Below are 18,864 nucleotides of genomic sequence, written 5' to 3'. Positions count from 1 at the left end.
CAATATAGGAAAATAAAACACTGTACTTTAATAAACTGATTTTTTTTGGGGTACCACTAGATGGAGCCCCGCTCACTGTGCTAATCCACTCCTTTTCAGGTGTTGAGATTTTCCAGAGCAAACCGTGTTCTACTCTTAGTGTAATTGTTAAAAAATATATATTCAAACTGGTTTTGGGATAAAAATCGAAAAAAAGCACTCATTGAATAAATAGCCAGATTTGTGTTGTCAGTCTTGCATTAGATCTCTTCGGAATGTGGAAAGTGAGGAAACTCCATGTGGAGGAGCAGAAGCTTTACTTTGAGCTCCTCCCGGATGACAGAGCTTCTCACCCTATCTCTAAGGGAGAGCCTCGACACCTGAGGAAACTCATTTGGGCCGCTTGTACCCGTGATCTTGTCCTTTCGGTCATAACCCAAAGCTCATGACCATAGGTGAGGATGGGAACCGGAGGGTGTGTTCTAACTATCGTGGGATCACACTCCTCAGCCTTCCCGGTAAGGTCTATTCAGGTGTACTGGAGAGGAGGCTACGCCGGATAGTCGAACCTCGGATTCAGGAGGAACAGTGTGGTTTTCGTCCTGGTCGTGGAACTGTGGACCAGCTCTATACTCTCGGCAGGGTCCTTGAGGGTGCATGGGAGTTTGCCCAACCAGTCTACATGTGCTTTGTGGACTTGGAGAAGGCATTCGACCGTGTCCCTCGGGAAGTCCTGTGGGGAGTGCTCAGAGAGTATGGGGTATCGGACTGTCTGATTGTGGCAGTCCGCTCCCTGTATGATCAGTACCAGAGCTTGGTCCGCATTGCCGGTAGTAAGTCGGACACGTTTCCAGTGAGGGTTGGACTCCGCCAAGGCTGCCCTTTGTCACCCATTCTGTTCATAACTTTTATGGACAGAATTTCTAGGCGCAGTCAAGGCGTTGAGGGGATCTGGTTTGGTGGCTGCAGGATTAGGTCTCTGATTTTTGCAGATGATGTGGTCCTGATGGCTTCATCTGGCCAGGATCTTCAGCTCTCACTGGATCGGTTCGCAGCCGAATGTGAAGCGACTTGGATGAGAATCAGCACCTCCAAGTCCGAGTCCATGGTTCTCGCCCGGAAAAGGGTGGAGTGCCATCTCCGGGTTGGGGAGGAGATCTTGCCCCAAGTGGAGGAGTTCAAGTACCTCGGAGTCTTGTTCACGAGTGGGGGAAGAGTGGATCGTGAGATCGACAGGCGGATCGGTGCGGCGTCTTCAGTAATGCGGACGCTGTATCGATCCGTTGTGGTGAAGAAGGAGCTGAGCCGGAAGGCAAAGCTCTCGATTTACCGGTCGATCTACGTTCCCATCCTCACCTATGGTCATGAGCTTTGGGTCATGACCGAAAGGACAAGATCTCGGGTACAAGCGGCCGAAATGAGTTTCCTCCGCCGAGTGGCGGGGCTCTCCCTTAGAGATAGGGTGAGAAGCTCTGTCATTCGGGGGGAGCTCAAAGTAAAGCCGCTGCTCCTCCACATGGAGAGGAGCCAGATGAGGTGGTTCGGGCATCTGGTCAGGATGCCACCCGAACGCCTCCCTAGGAAGGTGTTTCGGGCACGTCCGACCGGTAGGAGGCCACGGGGAAGACCCAGGACACGCTGGGAAGACTATCTCTCCCGGCTGGCCTGGGAACGCCTCGGGATCCCCCGGGAGGAGCTGGACCATGTGGCTGGGGAGAGGGAAGTCTGGGCTTCCCTGCTTAAGCTGCTGCCCCCGCGACCCGACCTCGGATAAGCGGAAGAAGATGGATGGATGGATGGAATGTGGAAAGTGTTCACACAAGCACATGCGCAAAAATGATTTCCGTTGTAATCACCACCTTTTTTGAAACCTCTTTTCATTTAATTTCAGGAAACAGTTCTTTAACATGTATGTTGCTCATTTTATTTCTGAACAAATCAATTGCTCGCATTTCTGCATAGCACTAGATGAAGCTTGCACACTACATGTGGTACTAAAGCCACACCATGCTGTATTTCTACAAGGAATCCTCAACCTCAACATGCCATTGCCTCCATATTGTCCATCAGGCAAAGGTGAGACAGCGAGACATTAAAACAGGGATACCTGGAGGAAGGCAATATGGTTCATCATTGTCTTGACTGCAGGCCGTGTTGTGGTCTCCTCAGGCTGAGACGAACTGGGAGGTGGTTGCGCTCGGACCGCTGCCCAGAAGATGCCCTTTGTCACCTGGAAGCCAGCGGACATCCCAGAGGAGGCTCGGACCAGGCAGGTTATGACATACGAGGAAGCACATGTAAAACATGAGTTGTTGCAGCATCAAGACATACGTTGCTGTCACCAACATGAGACGGTGCTGCAACCTTGTACACCTGGATGCCAGTGAGCCGTGGGAGAGGTGGACGGGGCTTTCTCATGCTTCCTGTGGTGTCATTGCTTCCGTTACTTTACTGCCTTTAAAACAGCACAGGGAGGTTACAATAATACTACCGCTCAATTTGGCAACCGAACATGCATTTTTTAAATACTTTATGGGTGTTTCAGCGAGGTAGGTCAGATCCTCAAACAAAATGGCCTTTTGATTACATGTAGCTATTTTCTTACCACAGAAATCAGAATAATAACTTTCTTGTATTTCATTTTCCAGGCATATGCAATTAATGGCACCACCATAATGTAACAAACTCCATCCATCTTATCTTCTTCGCCTTATCCAAGGTGGGGTCGCAGGGGCAGCAGCCTAAGCAGGGAAGCCCAGACTTCCCTCTCCCCAGCCACTTCGTCCAGCTCCTCCCGGGGGATCCCGAGGCGTTCCCAGGCCAGCCGGGAGACAAAGTCTTCCCAACGTGTCCTGGGTCTTCCCCATGGTCGGACGTGCCCTAAACACCTCCCAAGGGAGGCGTTCGGGTGGCATCCTGACCAGATGCCCGAACCACCTCATCTGGCTCCTCTCCATGTGGAGGAGCAGCAGCTTTACTTTGAGCTCCTCCCGGATGGCAGAGCTTCTCACCCTATCTCTAAGGGAGAGCCCCGACACCTGAGGAAACTCATTTGGGCCGCTTGTACCCGTGATCTTGTCCTTTCAGTCATAACCCAAAGCTCATGACCATAGGTGAGGATGGGAACGTAGATTGACCGGTAAATTGAGAGCTTTGCCTTCTTCACCACAACGGATCGATACAGCGTCCGCATTACTGAAGACGCCGCCTGTCGATCTCACCATCCACTCTTCCCTCACTCATGAACAAGACTCTGAGGTACTTGAACTCCTCCACTTAGGGCAGGGTCTCTTCCCCAACCCAGAGATGGCACTCCACCCTTCTCCGGGCGAGAACCATGGACTTGGACTTGGAGGTGCTGATTCTCATCCCAGTCGCTTCACACTCGGCTGCGAACCGATCCAGTGAGAGCTGAAGATCCTGGCCAGATGAAGCCATCAGGACTACATCATCTGCACAAAGCAGAGACCTACCGGTAATCCTGCAGCCACCAAACCGGATCCCCTCAACGCCTTGACTGCGCCTAGAAATTCTGTCCATAAAAGTTATGAACAGAATCGGTGACAAATAACAAACTCCTGTTCCAATAACCAGTGTCTTGATTGTATGGAGTTTTTTAGTGCCAAAATGAACTGAGTTAGTCAGACATTTGTTATGCTTTTTGTCTTCCGTGTTCTAACATTTTACTATCATACATTTTCCACGTTGAGACTAAATGAAACAAAAAGAGAACTACAATGTTGTCTCTCTGACCGATCGTGTCCCACATCACGTTTTGTCAATTGCTCCACACGGACTGCACAATGAACAGCCTGCCTGACTGCATTGAACTAAATACTACATTTATACGACAACACAATGGAAAAAAAGGGCCCTTGATTACGCTTACTTAATCTCTGCTGTTGATTTGCAGTCGTGTCTACCATACCTTCTTTAACCTCTGTTGTCTTTCAGGCAAAATCATTTACAACCTCCTCTTTTCCTACCAACACAGAATCAATGACCATTGTAACTTTCACATACATTATTAATACTAACTATTTTTAATGATGGCCAATTGCGATAATAATAATATTGGTGTCCAATCCTTTGTTAAAAGCCCATTTATCAGTTCAGCATACCTGCCAACTTTTGAAATCAGAAAAACCTAGTAGCCAGGGTCCAGGGGCCGTAGGCCCCGGTAGGTCCAGGACAAAGTCCTGGTGGGGGGTTCCTTCGCCCCCCCGACGCAAAATGATTATTAGCATTCAGACAGGTTAAAATGTTGCTAAAACCATCACTTTTCTATCAGTCACAGTGACTTTTCAAAACAAAAATATTACAGCAAAAATCATATGGGTTGATTGACATGTTTATTCTGTAAGCTAACTTCAATAGTTTGAAATTATTTTGACAGTTAATGCCAGTTATCCTGTCAACCTTTCACAAGACTTCAATTTGTTAATTGAAAGTATAAACACTTTTTACAGTAAACAAATGGTAAAACAGTACTAAACAATTCCATTAAAAAAAAAATTGGTGTCATTATTAACTTTCTGTCCAAGCTTGTATAATCTACTGCCTTGTTCAATTGTAAAAAATATTCTGTGCCTAAAATTCACATTTCTATCACAATTATCATACTGTAAACATGGTAAGCTAACTTCATTACAATTAATAGTCCTGTCAATAGCATGGAATTACAATTCAAATGTAGTTTTTTTGTAAGCCTTTCAAAAGAATTCAAAATATGAAAAATTCATGAAAATTAATTGAAGCCATCAGACACTTGAAAAGTGGCACATCACATCTCTAATGTAATCATTTGAACTTTTCAACAGAAATAGCACTGCAAAAATATTAAGGACATACTTCTGTATTTTGGTAGTTATGCTGTCAACATTTAACAAGATTTCTTCAACTTGGACTTGAAAGCATAAATAGTATAAACACTTTTAACAGTATAACAGTACTAAACAATTCCAATAGATAACATTGGTGTCATTACCTTTTTGTGGCTAAAATCCAAATTTATTCTAGTCCATGCTCAATTATTGCCTCCGTAAATAAAACTTTGGCATTTATCACATCCAAAGAATCTGTTTGGGCGACGAAAAACGTTGAAAGTTTTCCACTTGTATCGCTAGCAACGGCATTAGACTTGTGTTTTTTTGTCCCAACGTGGTCTTTTACATCGCTAATTCCTCCGTGTCCGATCGAAAAATCTTGTCTGCACAAGGTGCAATTGCCATAGTTTTCACCCTTTTTGGAACGGATAATTATTCCCGGATAGGCTTTTGAATATTCTTCACGGAATGACTGCAGTTTTCTTTTCGGTTTAAGACTCGTATGCGATTTTTCTCCGGCTGATTCCATGATCGTTCGCTCGTTTGGAAACAATGGCAACTGGTGCCTCGTGCTTGGCAGCGGTGCTATAAATAGCCTCGCGCATGGCATTCGGAATGGCTCGATAGGAAGTTACGGGAAGCAGTGTCGATTGTCATTGTTGTTACGCGATTTCGTGAATAAAACTTAAAAAAAAATTATTTTTTTTAATTAATGAAAAACCGTATTTTTTATCACTGCAACCGTAACCCGGAATAGGTTGATGAAAACCGTACTAATTACGGGAAAACCGGAGTAGTTGGCAGGTATGGTTCAGTACAGTAACAGTGTGTTGGATCAATGTTAATATATATTTGAAGACATCTACATCCGTGAAAAAATTAAATACGTACTATAATATATTTCCAAAGTCTTTGCCAAAAATGTCACAATCTCCTGCAGTACCTCAAAGACCACTGAGCTAAATCATCAAAACTTTGAAGTCATATTGTGTCACACAAGAATACAGAGTGGGGACTTCCTGATAGTATGGTAAGTGGCATAATATCATCAATACAAGGAAGCACCAACAAGCTCTTCATGATATTATTTTCTCCTTAAGATTGAGACGGAAGAATACAAATGCCTCATCTTCACATGAAAATAAAGCTTGTTCTTTCCTCTGGGGAATGAAAAGGAAAAAGACTGCAGCGAGTGGACATTAAGAACCAGATCTTTATTAAATATAAATTTAAAATGACCTTTTAAAGTCACAACAGAGGACTATAATGGATGTAAAGTAAATCACAAATGAAGGCGTTAAGAGATATAAGCTCACTGATAAATACATGCAGCCTTTAATCAAAGCCTTTTTCCATGTGTCCACATGCACACAACCAAATACGCAAGGAATGGTGGCCATTTGCTGATCATTACAGGTTGAAGGATGTCATTTTGATGATGAAATAAGTACTAGTTGTACATGACTGATATTAGCTGTTTGACTTGAATTGTCCAACCATAATAATAAAGCCAATTCACAATAAATAAACAAAAGATGAGACTATATTACGCTACAACTGTGATCCTGCTGATGATGGCGATGGTAAGTTAGTGCTATTTCTCCCACACCTTGGACTGTGCTTCCTTACTTGACACACATACACAAACACCACACATTCTTCCAGCCAGTCAAATGAAGTGTTCGGACAGGGCTTAAATTAAAAATCAACATGCCTGTTTTCGACTTTAAAAAAAAGAGAGAATGTTCTGTCTTTTTTTTCTTAAACATTATTAAGAGCACTGAATAGTTGTAAGCTTCGGCTAATTAATTTCAGGGACAAATATAAAGGTCAGTGAAGAGAGGAAGATGCAGTGTTACACTCTCCGGCTTGACACAGTAAGATAATTACCATTTTTTAACATTGCGACACAACATGGCAGCAAGGTGGAGGGAGAGGAGAGAAAAGGAGGGGGGTGAGTAGTGTGTCAGACCCTGATCCCAAGTCAACCAGCTTTCAGTCAAAAGAGATGAGCTGCGCCTCCACACTGCCAGCCACCACCTGAGGGGGTTGCTGCTGCTGCTGCTGCTGCTGCTGCTGCTGCTGTGGTGGTGGTGCAGGCTGCTGAGGCCCACCAGGGGGGGCCACCTGGGAGCGACAAGACCAGATAGTACCATTGAATGATTACATAAAATTGACTTTTTAATGATGTTCTAACAGTAATATGCGTCCCTAGGTGCTGTTTATAAGCACTTAATGCATGATCTGCCACACTCCTTTGTTCCACTTTTGAGAGAAGAGATGCTCAAATGCTCTTTTTTTACAGTCATGAGGTTATGAAAGAAAACTTATCGTTCTCAAGGACATGCTAGATCAGGCCTGGGCAATTATTTTGACTCAGGGGGCCAAATATAGAGAAAAAAAATTGTCTGGGGGGCCGGCATATCTATTTTTAGGAAGAGAAATACAAAATAATGTCACAATAATGTCTGATTGAAAACTAAAAACAATTAAAGCTGCAAGCAGCGTTGTTCGGGCCCGCGTATTTGGCAGGTGCTAGTCCTAAGTGTCCCAATACTTTTGTCTACTTGTAGTCTGAAGTGTCCCAAGACTTTTGTCTAGTGTACCTACCTTGTCTGCATTGTGTGGGCACGTTGGTGCTTCCTGCTTTTAAGCAGCCATCTTAAAAAAACAGCATTGCAGCAGCATCAGCGCAGCGGGTCTTTGAAGGGTCATAAAATCAAAACCGGAGCAGTTAATTAAAAAGCGCTTCTGTTGTTGTAATCACAAGAGTTCAATGTCTCTCCTGTGTTAGTTTGAAGGCGAAACGACAAACGCGCTCAGAGGAGTTCGTTTTTGAAGGAAGGTGACTGGTTTTTACAAAAAAATTGTTTTGAAGGGGGAATAGCAAACTTCCTGTTGATTTTTGCTGGGGGTAGTCAATTTATGAAATGTAGGTCTAAGTGAGACCTACGGAGAGGTTTTTGTTTCATGTCTCTCCGACCTTCCCAGTGGGAGTTACAGGCAGTTTTGTAATTTTTTTCTTCCGAGGAGCAGTTTTTTCTCCGTTTTATTCAAAAATTGCTCTAGAGCGCAATTTTTGAATTTGGGGTTAGGTTTTTTATTAGATCACAGTTTTTGCCAGTCCTGATGTGTGCGTTCAGTTTGGTGAGTTTTGAAGCATGTTAAGGGGGTCAAATTACAGCTCAAAGAGGCAAAAGTGACTGTTTTTAGTACTTTTTTGTCTTGAAGGGGGAATTGCCAACTTCCTGTAGATTTTAGCCCGAGGATATACAATTATGAGAACTAGTCATGTCTCTCCGACCTTCCTAGTGGGAGTTACAGCCAGTCTAGTTTTTTTTTTTCTAGGGGGCGCTAGAGCGCAATTTTGAGTTTTGGGGTTCGGTTTTTTTTTAAAAAGGCAATTTTCGCAGGTCCTGATGTGTGGGTAAAATATGGTGAGTTTTGAAGCATGTTAAGTGGGTCAAATTACAGTTTGTTGTGGGTGCGGAAGAATAAGAAAGAAGAATAATAAAACGTTACAAATACAATAGGTCCTTATGTCCCATTGCATAAGGACTCCCTTCGGGAGTCCTTCTGCAATGGGCCATTGCGGGCCCTAATGACAGACCACCTTAAAAAAACGTAATGGAATTTTAAATTTTTTTACTGAATGAGACACCCATTCTATGTACATGAAAATAAAGAATGTGGGATTTACAATATTAACTACGAAGGACAAAACACTGAATATTGACAAAATTTGATGGACATATTTTACAATCAAGTGAAACGCAACAAAAATGCAACTAACACAGCGAAATGCAAAAAATAATATCTGATACATCACTAAGCTTTCGAACTTTGTTGTATAAATCTCCTTCGCGTCTGTCCCTGACACCCACATTTCAGGCTGGCCGCTCTGGAAACACTCTGTGGAAACGCTCCCCGCCCACACTGCTTGGTGCCTTGTCTGAGCTGCTGTGACTTAGATTACCATAGTAACTAATTATATTACCATAGTAACTAATTAGATTACCATAAAAACTAGTATTTCATGCAAAAGCGCAGATTCCAACCATTATGTATAGTTGAAGACTTACGGTCATTTGAAAATGTCACAGCACATCATAATGGCAGCTACACTTTACATCTTAAACAACTAAAATAATTATTTGGGAATGTCCGGCGGGCCAGATTGAAAAGCTGAAAGGGCCGCATGCGGCCCCCGGGCCTTAATTTTGCCCAGGGCTGTGCTAGATGAACCAGTCGGATGTATAGTCCACCATTTCACAGACAACAGCTTTATTCAAAACAAAGGCTTCACTACACCTCTTAAAACAAGTTGCCATCTATCCAGTGTCATCTACAGACATGAAAGTTTGATCAGTTGTTTTTTAAATACAGTAGGACAACCTAGCATGATGATGCTATTACCATGTGACCATAGACATCTTCTAAGGGTACGCAGCATGGAGCGCTACTTCCTACTGGCGCTGACGAGACGCGGGGCCGCCATCTTGGAGTGGTGATCCGCTCCATCTAACCTCACTGAATACCACTGATTTTCACGCGCTTTTTTCTCATACGTGTAGCTATGATAAAGGACACATGTTTTATTATTCATAGTTTGCTTAACAGTAATAGAATATTCTTATATGCTATAAGTGACCAGACGTCCGAGATCAAAACTGGGAATATAATCCCAGAGAAGGGTCAGCTATTTTTAAATTGAAGAAAAAATATGATTAGGTTATATATACACATGCTACATAAACAATGTATGAATACATTAGATATCTATATATCTTAAAGACTGTATCTCTGTTGCTGCAGCAGCAGGGAGTTTATTCTGTCTTGACACTTTGTATTGATATTTTGTATTACATTCTTCCCTTAAATGATCTTGTTTACAGTGATTGTTTATATGTATTTGTTATGTATGTCGCTTTGGATAAAAGTCCCACATATTTCACGAAGGTGAGCTACACAAAATTGGGTTGGAAAAGCTCGACTAAATTGAGCTGGTATAATACTGTATAGCCACTGTCCATCTGATTGTCTAGTTAGCTAACATACATTACCCCCCTCTTACAAAATCTGGACTGTGGTCCTAACTTTTACCCCTGTTGGCTTTTACAATCTTTATCTTCATCATTTATTTAAACTTTATGTTATTCAGGTATGACATGCTTAAATGTAATTAATTTCATTGACAAGCAATTCTATTATGGTCATACTCTTGTTTGCTAGCGGCTAGGATTTCAGTACTATTGAAGATCTTTGCTCCTTCTCAACTCTGTGGTAATATTCTTTTCACAAAATAATAATAATAATAATAATAATAACTGGGATTTATATATGGCTTTTCTAAGTACCCAAAGTCGCTTTACATGTAGAACCCATCAATCATTCACACCTGGTGGTGGTAAGCTACTTTCATAGCCACAGCTGCCCTGGGGTAGACTGACGGAAGCGTGGCTGCAATTTGCGCCAACGGCCCCTCCGACCACCACTTATCATTCATCATTCAGTCCACCGGTGTGAGTGGCACCGGGGGCAAAGGGTGAAGTGTCCCGCCCAAGGACACAACGGCCACGATTTTTGGATGGTAAGAGGCGGGGAGCGAACCCGCAACCCTCAGGTTTCTGGCACGGTTGCTCTACCCACTACGCCATGCCGCCCCGATAATACAACCAATAGTACGTTAATGTTAAATCTTACTTGAGAAAAGTAATCCCCGGGTTCCTATTTTCAACAGTCCGCTCATTTGAGCAGGAAAACGCTGAACAACATCTTTGTTTTCTACCTGTCAACTGTCAGTTTAGCATCTTTGTTTTCTACATGTCAACTGTCAGTTTAGCATCTTTGTTTTCTACCTGTCAACTGTCAGTTTAGCATCTTTATTTTCTACATGTCAAATGTCAGTTTAGCATCTTTGTTTTCTACCTGTCAACTGTCAGTTTAGGCTGCTCGCCGGCTCCTCATCACCACTTCAAGATGGCGGCCCAATTTCTCGCGTCACAGCAGCCAATGCTGCGTCTACTTATAAGATGTCTATGCATGTGACTCTAACGTTAGCACTATAGCTCACTATGCTTGTGTTGCTAACGTTTGGGTCTTTCTGTACCACTTCCTCATGTTATTGTGTGTGATGCTTACTAAATACAGGTAAAAGCCAGTAAATTAGAATATTTTGAAAAACTTGATTTATTTCAGTAATTGCATTCAAAAGGTGTAACTTGTACATTATATTTATTCATTGCACACAGACTGATGCATTCAAATGTTTATTTCATTTAATTTTGATGATTTGAAGTGGCAACAAATGAAAATCCAAAATTCCGTGTGTCACAAAATTAGAATATTACTTAAGGCTAATACAAAAAAGGGATTTTTAGAAATGTTGGCCAACTGAAAAGTATGAAAATGAAAAATATGAGCATGTACAATACTCAATACTTGGTTGGAGCTCCTTTTGCCTCAATTACTGCGTTAATGCGGCGTGGCATGGAGTCGATGAGTTTCTGGCACTGCTCAGGTGTTATGAGAGCCCAGGTTGCTCTGATAGTGGCCTTCAACTCTTCTGCGTTTTTGGGTCTGGCATTCTGCATCTTCCTTTTCACAATACCCCACAGATTTTCTATGGGGCTAAGGTCAGGGGAGTTGGCGGGCCAATTTAGAACAGAAATACCATGGTCCGTAAACCAGGCACGGGTAGATTTTGCGCTGTGTGCAGGCGCCAAGTCCTGTTGGAACTTGAAATCTCCATCTCCATAGAGCAGGTCAGCAGCAGGAAGCATGAAGTGCTCTAAAACTTGCTGGTAGACGGCTGCGTTGACCCTGGATCTCAGGAAACAGAGTGGACCGACACCAGCAGATGACATGGCACCCCAATCCATCACCCAACCATGCAAATTTTGCATTTCCTTTGGAAATCGAGGTCCCAGAGTCTGGAGGAAGACAGGAGAGGCACAGGATCCACGTTGCCTGAAGTCTAGTGTAAAGTTTCCACCATCAGTGATGGTTTGGGGTGCCATGTCATCTGCTGGTGTCGGTCCACTCTGTTTCCTGAGATCCAGGGTCAACGCAGCCGTCTACCAGCAAGTTTTAGAGCACTTCATGCTTCCTGCTGCTGACCTGCTCTATGGAGATGGAGATTTCAAGTTCCAACAGGACTTGGCGCCTGCACACAGCGCAAAATCTACCCGTGCCTGGTTTACGGACCATGGTATTTCTGTTCTAAATTGGCCCGCCAACTCCCCTGACCTTAGCCCCATAGAAAATCTGTGGGGTATTGTGAAAAGGAAGATGCAGAATGCCAGACCCAAAAACGCAGAAGAGTTGAAGGCCACTATCAGAGCAACCTGGGCTCTCATAACACCTGAGCAGTGCCAGAAACTCATCGACTCCATGCCACGCCGCATTAACGCAGTAATTGAGGCAAAAGGAACTCCAACCAAGTATTGAGTATTGTACATGCTCATATTTTTCATTTTCATACTTTTCAGTTGGCCAACATTTCTAAAAATCCCTTTTTTGTATTAGCCTTAAGTAATATTCTAATTTTGTGACACACGGAATTTTGGATTTTCATTTGTTGCCACTTCAAATCATCAAAATTAAATGAAATAAACATTTGAATGCATCAGTCTGTGTGCAATGAATAAATATAATGTACAAGTTACACCTTTTGAATGCAATTACTGAAATAAATCAAGTTTTTCAAAATATTCTAATTTACTGGCTTTTACCTGTACATTTAACTGACTTAGTTTCAGCATTAAGCAAGATTTTTGGACAATACAATACTGTGTGACCACCAACGCATATTGGAAATAGTTTATAATAGTACAATATGAAAATTAGGAGTCAAAGTTGTTTCAAGAACACATTGTGATGACTGACCTGGTGATACATGGGCTGCTGACCAGACATGTACGACTGTTGTTGGGCCATGTTGGGGTCCTGCCCCGGCAGTGCCGTGATCATATTCTGCATGCTGTACGGCTGGTAGCCCATGTAGCTCATACCGTTAGTGGGGCCTGCCTGGGACATGGGGGGCATGCTCTGGGCCTGCGACGCCACATTCTGTGTGGCAAGGAGGACGACCATTAGTGCGATGATGCATCTGCATGTGCTGAGAAGAAAGTCTACTGAGGACCCGACCTGGTAGCCTTGTGTAGGAGTGGGCTGGTAGTTGGAGTAAGCCGGTGTACTTGTGGTAGGCGGGGCTTGACCAGGAGGAGGGGCGGGCTGTCCATTGGCGCCAGCAGGTGGATACATGTATGCATTAACCATGTTGGGATCTGTAGAAGCAGAGGATGGTTAACGCAGTATTTTTCAACCTTTTTTGAGCCGAGGCACATTTTTTTAACTGAAAAAATGTGGAGGCACACCACTGGCAGAAATCATAAAAAAATGTAACTCAATAGCCGATGTTGACAATAAAATGTTGTTGTCGCAATTGTTGGATATGACTTTAAAGCATAACCAAGCATGCATCACTATAGCTCTTGTCTCAAAGTAGGTGTACTGTCAGATCACACCCTGACTTATTTGGACTTTTTTGCTGTTTTCCTGTGTGTAGTGTTTTAGTTCTTGTCTTGCGCTCCTCTTTTGGTGGCTTTTCCTGTTTTGTTGGTGTTTTCCTGTAGCAGTTTCCTTAAACGCTATTCCCCGCATCTACTTTGTTTCAGCAATCAAGACTATTTCAGTTAGTTTTTATCCTTCTTTGTGGGGACATTGTTGATTGTCATGTCATGTTCGGATGTAATTTGTGGACGCCGTCTTGGCTCCACAGTAAGTCTTTGCTGTCGTCCAGCATTCTGTTTTTGTTTACTTTGTAGCCAGTTAGGTTTTAGTTTTGTTCTGCATAGCCTTCCCTAAGCTTCAATGCCTTTTCTTAGGGGCACTCACCTTTTGTTTATTTTTGGTTTAAGCATTAGATACAACGACAAACCCTTGTCGTCTCACACAACCTGTTCCCGACATCTACAAAGCAATTAACTACCTGCTGCCACCTACTGATATGGAAGAGTATTACACGGTTACTCTGCCGAGCTCTAGACAGCACCGACACTCAACAACGGCACATAATTTGCAGACTATAATTACTGATTTGCAAAAAATATTTTTAACTAGAGATGTCCGATAATATCGGACTGCCGATATTATCGGCCAATAAATGCTTTAAAATGTAATATCGGGAATTATCGGTATCGGTTTTAAAAAAGTTAAAATTAAAGTTAAAGTTAAAGTACCAATGATTGTCACACACACACTAGGTGTGGTGAAATTTGTCCTCTGCATTTGACCCATCCCCTTGTTCACCCCCTGGGAGGTGAGGGGAGCAGTGGGCAGCAGCGCCCGGGAATCATTTTTGGTGATTTAACCCCCAATTCCAACCCTTGATGCTGAGTGCCAAGCAGGGAGGTAATGGGTCCCATTTTTATAGTCTTTGGTATGACTCGGCCGGGGTTTGAACTCACAACCTACCCATCTCAGGGCGGACATTCTAACCATTAGGCTACTGAGTAGGTTATGACTTTTTAAAACGCCGCTGTATGGAGCGGTACACGGACGTAGGGAGAAGTACAGAGCGCCAATAAACCTTAAAGGCACTGCCTTTACGTGCCGGCCCAGTCACATAATATCTACGGCTTTTCACACACACACACACACACACACAAGTGAATGCAACACATACTTGGTCAATAGCCATACAGGTCACACTGAGGGTGGCCGTATAAACAAGTTTAACACTGTTACAAATATGCGCCACACTGTGAACACACACCAAACAAGAATGACAAACACATTTCGGGAGAACATCTGCACCGTAACACAACATAAACACAACAGAACAAATACCCAGAACCCCTTGCAGCACTAACTCTTCCGGGACGCTACAATATACACCCCCCCCAACCTCAACCCCGCCCACCTCAACCTCCTCATGCTCTCTCAGAGAGAGCATGTCACAAATTCCAAGCTGCTGTTTTGAGGCATGTTAAAAAAAATAATGCACTTTGTGACTTCAATAATAAATATGGCAGAGCCATGTTGGCATTTTTTTTTCATAACTTGAGTTGATTTATTTTGGAAAACCTTGTTACATTGTTTAATGCATCCAGCGGGGCATCACAACAGAATTAGGCATAATAATGTGTTAATTCCACCACTGTATATATCGGTATCGCTTGATATCGGAATTGGTAATTAAGAGTTGGACAATATCGGATATCGGCAAAAAAGACATTATCGGACATCTTTATTTTTAACCCAAATAGGTGAAATTACATAATCTCCCACAGCACACCAGACTGTATCTCACGGCACACTAGTGTGCCGCGGCACACTAGAAAAACACTGGATTAACGAAACGTTAACAAGCTGAAAAACAAGTGTGGCCTGAGATACCTGTGGCAGCAGTGGGCATGGCCTGATACTGTGGTGGCGCAGTCTGGCCGGGCTGGTTCATATAGATGTTGTGCATAGGTGAACCCTCCACCGAGCCAGCTGGACTAAAGGTGCCCGGGTAGCTGGGTGGAGCCCCAGGCTGGTACACCACCCCTCCTGCTACGTTCGGTGGCAGTGACATCTGTGTGATACAAAAGTGGATTGTATTGTCACGTGGTGAGGGACTTAAGAGTGTAAAAGGGCAGGCACAGGTGTGCATGCGTACCTGCGCGTAGGGCAGAGAGAAAGCAGGCATCTGAGCTCTCATCTGGATGGTGTGCTTCTGCTGCTCCAGACGCATCTGCCGTTCCTTTTCTTGCTCCTGCAAGCGCTGAATAGCCAGTTGCCTTTGCATCTCCAAGTATTCCTACGGCACATGAATACAAACATTCAAGCATGGTAACAGACTGGCAACAGGTGAACTATTTAAGGAGCCTTAAATACCTGCTTCTTCTGTCTCATGATTTCCAGTTTCTGTGCCAGCTGGATCTGCCTTTGCCTCTCTGCCTCCTCTGCGGCACGACGCATTTTCTCTCTGTGCTCATCCCGAAGGGCATTGAGGGCGGCCCTGGCGTCGCGCACTTGAGCCAGCTTGTCCTGCAGCCCTTCGTAATACACTGCGGACCCCAAGGAATGTTTCAGACTAGACCTGGATTGATAACACATTTTGCCCGACAATACATTGATCTACAAATTATTGCCGATGAACTATTGGCAACATTGTTTGAGCCCAAATTGCCCACTGATGTAATAATCCATAATAATGTGTTGTATGTAGGGATGTAACGGTATCAACATCTCACGGTACAATAGTACAACAATATTAATGTCGTATATGTCTAAAAAAGAGTGTAAAATTAAGTGGCAGGAATGTTTAGGACAAACACACTTACTGTAATTGAACACAAACGAAATGCTAAGACGTTCTAATCATATTTATTACTACAAGCATGTATTTTTAAGTGCAAAAAATTGTGCAGGAACATCCACTGTTTTACTCTAAAGGCTTAGTGGCCACATGCGTGGACAGCACCTTTCAGATCTTATTGTGTACACTACTGAATTGGGGTCTTATGAATTGGGCCGCTTATGTGGTAGAAATGCGCGGATAAACAATTATTTCATCCGCAACCGCATCACAAAAGTCGTCACCCATCCGCCATCCACCCGAACTAACATTTTATCAAAACCGCACCCGCCCGCACCCACCCGTTGTTATATATCTAATATAGACGATGCAAGGCATTAGTGAGGTTATAAAGCTTTTGCCTGTTAAAGAAAGGAGACTGATCCAATGAAGCAGAGACATTCAATGCGTGCCACGCTGTCACGGCCCAGACGCACACCAGTGCGCAATCATCTGGGAGCCGCGCTGAGCGCACCTCCAAGCGTGCTCGCGCCACTCAAACTGCTGCAGGCAGCTGCGTTCTATCTTGCTTTAACATCCTGTGGCACTCTTCTGGGATCACGGCGGACGAAACTGCTCATGCTCAGGGTGTTTGTGGCGGTTCGGGGTTTTGCACAAATGTGATGCACCATGTTAGATGTCCCGGTTTTGTGACTGTCGTAGACATAAACAGCGTCGCAGCTCTTGCAAATCACGTAGCCAGCATTACTATCATCCTGATTTACAACCTCATAAAAACGAGTCCACGCTGAACTTTTCTGGCCTTTTTTTTCCCTGGTCTTTAGTATTCCCTTTTTTAGTTTGTCGCGTACCACGTTTGCTGCCGGCGTTGCCATCTTTGTTTTTTTCTTCTTCTGTTGTGGCGTGCTGCAGGTGCCTGCTCGTTTTTCGTATGTGGGTAACAACATTTAACTATGTATATATATTTCCGAATTGGTTTAACTGCCACCCGCCTGAATCTATTTAAAATCTTTTTTTTAAATTTTTATTTCAACCGCCCGACCCGCGGATAATCCGCGGACTCCACGGTTGTGTCCGCAAACCGCGCATCTCTATTATGTGGACACTTATACTGCCATCTGGTGGTGTCAGAAGAGTATACCATACAGTGGAATTTTGAAAAAAAAAAAAGTGTAAAAATAAGAATTAGCATGTCACTAAACATGAAGTACACGTTTGTGTACTTATGGACTAAGTACATCATATCAAGAGATGATTCTTAATTTTTATTCTAATTAGGGAGCGCAAAGAGAAATAAAAAAAAGCATGTAAACAAACAGCTTGGGCCTTAAGAGGTTAAGCAAACACTAAAAAATAACTTACCGTAGTTGACGTCTTTAAAGTGACAATGCAAACATACAGTGTAAAACAATGTTCACTTAAGTGTCTGGCAACTTTTACTTTCTGAGAAGCAGTGTCCTCCACAGTGAACAGTCTGGAATATGCTGTTTCTCAGAAAAGTTACCTAACATAACTTTTTAATAATGTAAATACCTCACAAACTGATGTTTGGCTTCGCTGGCTTTAAATATATTTTCAGGGTGACTTTTTATGAGGTGAGCGCAGCTGCATAGGTTCCAGCCCCCCGCGACATTGAGAGAGGGAAGCAGTAGAAAATGGTATGGATGAATTTTCAGTTTACTCATATTTCCCGCGGTGTACAATTTCTAGGTGTGATTTCCCTCCGTGTGGTGCAACGTGACCGGCCGGCTCTGTGTCGCCTTGGAAACGCTTGAGACAAAAGTCTCACACTTGACTTTGCAAAACGCAGGCTTTCTTACCGCCGCCAAAGAGGTTATGTTTTCACCAAGGTTTGTTTGTTAGCAGCATAACTCAAAACAGTTATGGATCCATCTTGATGAAATTTTCAGGAAATGTCTCATCTACTACAAACACACTTCACTTCCTGCTGATGGCGTGGTTCCATGCGCCCCGCCTTGTCGGCCCGGCGCTGCGCAGAGGATTCTGGGAGATGTCGTTTAATTTCAGTGCCGGTCAATGCTACAGCACCACAAAAACCACACATTGACGTTTTTGTTCGATACTGTCACGGCATTATTGTGAAGACTTTGAAACCACAATACCGCGGGATCGATAATACCGTTACGCCTCTAACTGTAAGTAATGTATAATAAAGTATTCTCTTTCAAATGCAAAAAACTTGGATTTCTCATGTATTTTGACTCTGTAATTGGAATGGAAACTTTTAATCCAAGTTAGATAAAACAAATATTAATAAAATATACTCTTAGCAAAATGTTGCACTTGAATAAGAATCACAACCAAAAGCAATTAAAATAGGTTCTGTCTGTGTTAAGGAGGAGGTGGAGGACACAACTAAAATAATAAATAAAATGGCTAAATAAAAATTATTGTAAACAAAATTATTATGGTTGTCATTATTATTGCAATTTTGTTTAATGTGCTCAAAAAGTACTAAAACCTTTTAATCAGGTTGTATTTTTTTTATCACTAAAATAAATAGCAACACATTATACTTTCCTGGCAGAGGAAACATCAAATATTGTTCTGGCTTCATAAAAACCATATTACAGGTAAAAGCCAGTAAATTAGAATATTTTGAAAAACTTGATTTATTTCAGTAATTGCATTCAAAAGGTGTAACTTGTACATTATATTTATTCATTGCACACAGACTGATGCATTCAAATGTTTATTTCATTTAATTTTGATGATTTGAAGTGGCAACAA

General features: G+C 42.9%; 1 protein-coding gene across 3 annotated transcripts in view; it reads right to left on the bottom strand.

The window, feature by feature from the left end:
• Nucleotides 1-5,998: 5,998 nt before the first annotated feature.
• LOC140679758 (hepatocyte growth factor-regulated tyrosine kinase substrate-like) overlaps nt 5,999-18,864 on the bottom strand; it is a 35,185-nt gene continuing 22,319 nt past the window's right edge. For all 3 annotated transcript variants that reach the window (XM_072915826.1, XM_072915828.1, XM_072915827.1), the window contains exons 15-20: nt 15,690-15,862; nt 15,472-15,612; nt 15,207-15,387; nt 12,954-13,093; nt 12,693-12,875; nt 5,999-6,932 (exon numbers count right to left, since the gene is read on the bottom strand). In XM_072915826.1, coding sequence (XP_072771927.1) covers nt 6,801-6,932; nt 12,693-12,875; nt 12,954-13,093; nt 15,207-15,387; nt 15,472-15,612; nt 15,690-15,862 — 950 coding nt within the window. In that variant the 3' untranslated portion in view covers nt 5,999-6,800. The remainder of the gene's footprint in view (nt 6,933-12,692; nt 12,876-12,953; nt 13,094-15,206; nt 15,388-15,471; nt 15,613-15,689; nt 15,863-18,864) is intronic.

The sequence above is a fragment of the Nerophis lumbriciformis genome, linkage group LG22, assembly GCF_033978685.3.
Source record: "Nerophis lumbriciformis linkage group LG22, RoL_Nlum_v2.1, whole genome shotgun sequence".
NCBI lineage: Eukaryota > Metazoa > Chordata > Actinopteri > Syngnathiformes > Syngnathidae > Nerophis > Nerophis lumbriciformis.
Note: the sequence above shows the minus strand (reverse complement) of the source record. Positions and strands in the feature narration are given on the sequence as shown.